The sequence below is a fragment of the Manihot esculenta genome, chromosome 1, assembly GCF_001659605.2.
Source record: "Manihot esculenta cultivar AM560-2 chromosome 1, M.esculenta_v8, whole genome shotgun sequence".
Classification (NCBI taxonomy): Eukaryota; Viridiplantae; Streptophyta; class Magnoliopsida; order Malpighiales; family Euphorbiaceae; genus Manihot; species Manihot esculenta.
The window spans coordinates 21,076,442-21,079,228 of NC_035161.2; the positions used below are offsets into that span (position 1 = coordinate 21,076,442).

The following is a 2,787-nucleotide window of genomic DNA, read 5'->3' on the forward strand; positions in this document are numbered from 1 at the left end:
TAATTGAAGCAATAAATAATTATCAAGAAAGAAATTGATCTATAATTTGAAATAAATAAAAAAATAAATTAAATTTATTTGTATGGAACTGCTTAATTAAAAAAATAATTGAGATTAAGCTTTGGATCAGGCCAACAATAAACAAACACTAAACTCCAATCATGCAACTAAATTTATCATCTTCAATCAATGACAAATGTATAATCCTATCCACCTTATAAAATCCACACCTCAATCTTCTCTTTTCCGTTAGCCTTTAGCTTTTCTCCTTTCTTTTTCTGCTCTGCGAGTTAAATGCAAAGCGGCGGTGGCTGCGAAATCGCTGACAAAAATAAGTAAATAGAGAAGCCTTTTTCGCAGCTTCCCATCACGTACTTTGATTCCATTTCCAGTCAACGTTCTTCTGCTCTGTTAGTTACACGAACCGAACCCAAGCAAAAGATAAGAGAAATGCTGGAAACTGTCAAGTACCTCATCGGCTCAGCCGGCCCCAGTGGCTTCGGCTCTAAGTCCACCGCCGAACAAGTGACTGCAGCCTGCGATCTGCGTTCCATCACTGCCATTATCACCGGTCGGCTACTGAGTTTTCTGCTTTCCGCATGCAACTAGAGTTCGCTGTATTTATTTATTTTGTTTAATTTATTTGATCGTTTGGTTTTCCAGGCGCTACTTCAGGGATAGGAGCCGAGACAGCGAGAGTGTTGGCCAAGCATGGAGCGAGGCTGGTTCTACCGGCTCGGAGCTTGAAAGCTGCGGAGGATACAAAAGCGCGTATACTTTCGGAATGCCCTGATTCAGAAATCATTGTTATGGCGCTTGATCTTAGCTCTCTTAATTCTGTTCGCAACTTCGTTGCGAAGTTTGAGTCTCTCAATTTGCCTCTCAATCTCCTCATGTAACTCCACAGCTTTGATATCTTCGTTTGCAAATTAGTTTTCTGTTTGGTTTCTGGGAAAAAGGAAGGAATCAACTGACCTTTCCACTTGTTCTTTCTTTAACATCAGAAATAATGCGGGCAAGTTCGCACACGAGCATGCAATATCGGAAGATGGGATAGAAATGACCTTTGCCACTAATTATCTTGGTAAATCATGCAAAGAAAATGCGTACTTTAGATGCAATTATGTTCAATAAACAAATTAAACATGAACTTTTGATGGATTTTTCAGGTCATTTTCTGTTGACGAAATTGTTATTGAAGAAAATGATCGAAACTGCAAAAGAATCCGGCATCCAGGGCAGAATCGTTAACGTTTCATCTAGCATTCACGGCTGGTTTTCCGGAGATATCATTTGGTATCTAGGGGAAATATCCCGCAATAAATGGTACAGAATTGTTCTTTTTCTGGTCCACAAATTATTTAATTTTAGTAGATATATATGTGTTTGCATCTTCCCGTTTGACCTTTTTCTTCAGAAATTTTGATCTTCTTCTTCGTCGTCTTCTTCTTCTTCTCTCTCCAGTCATTACGATGCTACACGTGCTTACTCTCTCTCGAAGCTGGCTAACGTTTTGCACACCAAGGAGCTTGCTCAGAGATTGAAGGTTGCTGGCTCATTCATTAATTAATTAATTTATCTAAAAAAGCGAAATTTGTTGTTTTGCCTTTTTATTAATATTTATCCTTTTTTTCTCTATCATGTATTAATTGTCATCCTTTAATTAATGCAGCAAATGGAAGCCAACGTGACCATCAATTGTGTCCATCCAGGAATAGTTAGAACCAGACTCACCCGAGAACGAGAAGGCCTACTCACAGGTCCCAAAACATGACTCTTCAACTCATATCATACAACAACATTAACATTAATGGCCTACTGATCACAGTTGGTTTCTTTTGGCATCTACAGATATGGTGTTTTTAATGGCTTCCAAGCTCTTGAAGACAATTCCTCAGGTGATTAACCCACTCAAATTTTAAATAGATTGAATTCTTATCTTTTGATGGGTATTAGGATCGTGATGGATGATATGAGTGAATATTAATTTTGAATAGGCTGCTGCTACTACTTGTTACGTAGCAACTCATCCCAGACTGTTGAATGTTTCTGGAAAGTATTTTGCTGATTGTAATGAAGCCTCTTCAACGTCGAAGTTGGGATCCAGCTCAACAGAAGCTGCACGGTTGTGGTCCGCCTCTGAAATCATGGTTTCTAGAGACCCAAAAGCAGTTTTTGACCCACTCAGTGCCACAGACTATGTGGTGCATAAAGAATATATATAATAAATTAGGACAAATGTATTAAAAAAAAAGAAATATTATTATTATTACTTACATACAAAAGATATATAAGGGAGTTGATCATATTTAGCTAGCTAAGAGAGAAACATACAAATGTACACAACTTAGATCGCTATTATGGTTTTTGTAATTAAGTTGGTAATATTTTTTTTTTTGTTTAATGGGCTATAATTATACAATGATTATGGAGTAGAGGTTTTTGATTGGAAATGATAGTGCTTGGAAGGTATACTTGTGCCAGGAATCCATAGTCAAGGATTATTAATATGTGTAATGCTATAAGTTGATTGTTAATTAAAGTAGAGAAAATGAGAAAAGAATAAGTGGGCAATAAGAACATGGGGTCGGTTTGTACCATGTGGTGGTTGATTTTTGAAGAGTATCTTTGAGATAATGGTGTATGGGTCCCTACTAACATGCGCCAGGGGGTTGGGGGTTGGAGGGAAACATGCTTTTTAAGGAAAGAAAATTCAAACACCACTACGGTCATGAATTGACTGGACCTTAGTTTCTCTCCTTTTGTGAGAAATTCAAGACAATGGAT

The 2,787-nt window shown here is 37.5% G+C and overlaps 1 protein-coding gene across 1 annotated transcript; it reads left to right on the forward strand.

Moving 5' to 3' along the window:
* Positions 1 to 210: 210 nt before the first annotated feature.
* On the forward strand, positions 211 to 2,483 carry LOC110621984 (short-chain dehydrogenase TIC 32 A, chloroplastic). Its single transcript, XM_021766309.2, has 8 exons — positions 211 to 571; positions 664 to 895; positions 1,005 to 1,084; positions 1,170 to 1,326; positions 1,465 to 1,546; positions 1,673 to 1,760; positions 1,852 to 1,898; positions 1,998 to 2,483. The coding sequence occupies exons 1-8, from the start codon at positions 451 to 453 to the stop codon at positions 2,223 to 2,225; spliced, it is 1,035 nt and encodes a 344-aa protein (XP_021622001.1). The 5' UTR covers positions 211 to 450; the 3' UTR covers positions 2,226 to 2,483.
* The last annotated feature ends 304 nt before the right edge of the window (positions 2,484 to 2,787 follow it).

Excerpts from the sequence above, each read along its gene's own strand:
- LOC110621984 (XM_021766309.2), top strand. The coding sequence starts at position 451 with ATGCTGGAAACTGTCAAGTACCTCATCGGCTCAGCCGGCCCCAGTGGC. Across the intron at positions 1,085-1,169 it reads CTTTGCCACTAATTATCTTG|GTCATTTTCTGTTGACGAAA; the intron begins GTAAATCATGCA and ends TGGATTTTTCAG. Across the intron at positions 1,899-1,997 it reads TCTTGAAGACAATTCCTCAG|GCTGCTGCTACTACTTGTTA; the intron begins GTGATTAACCCA and ends AATTTTGAATAG.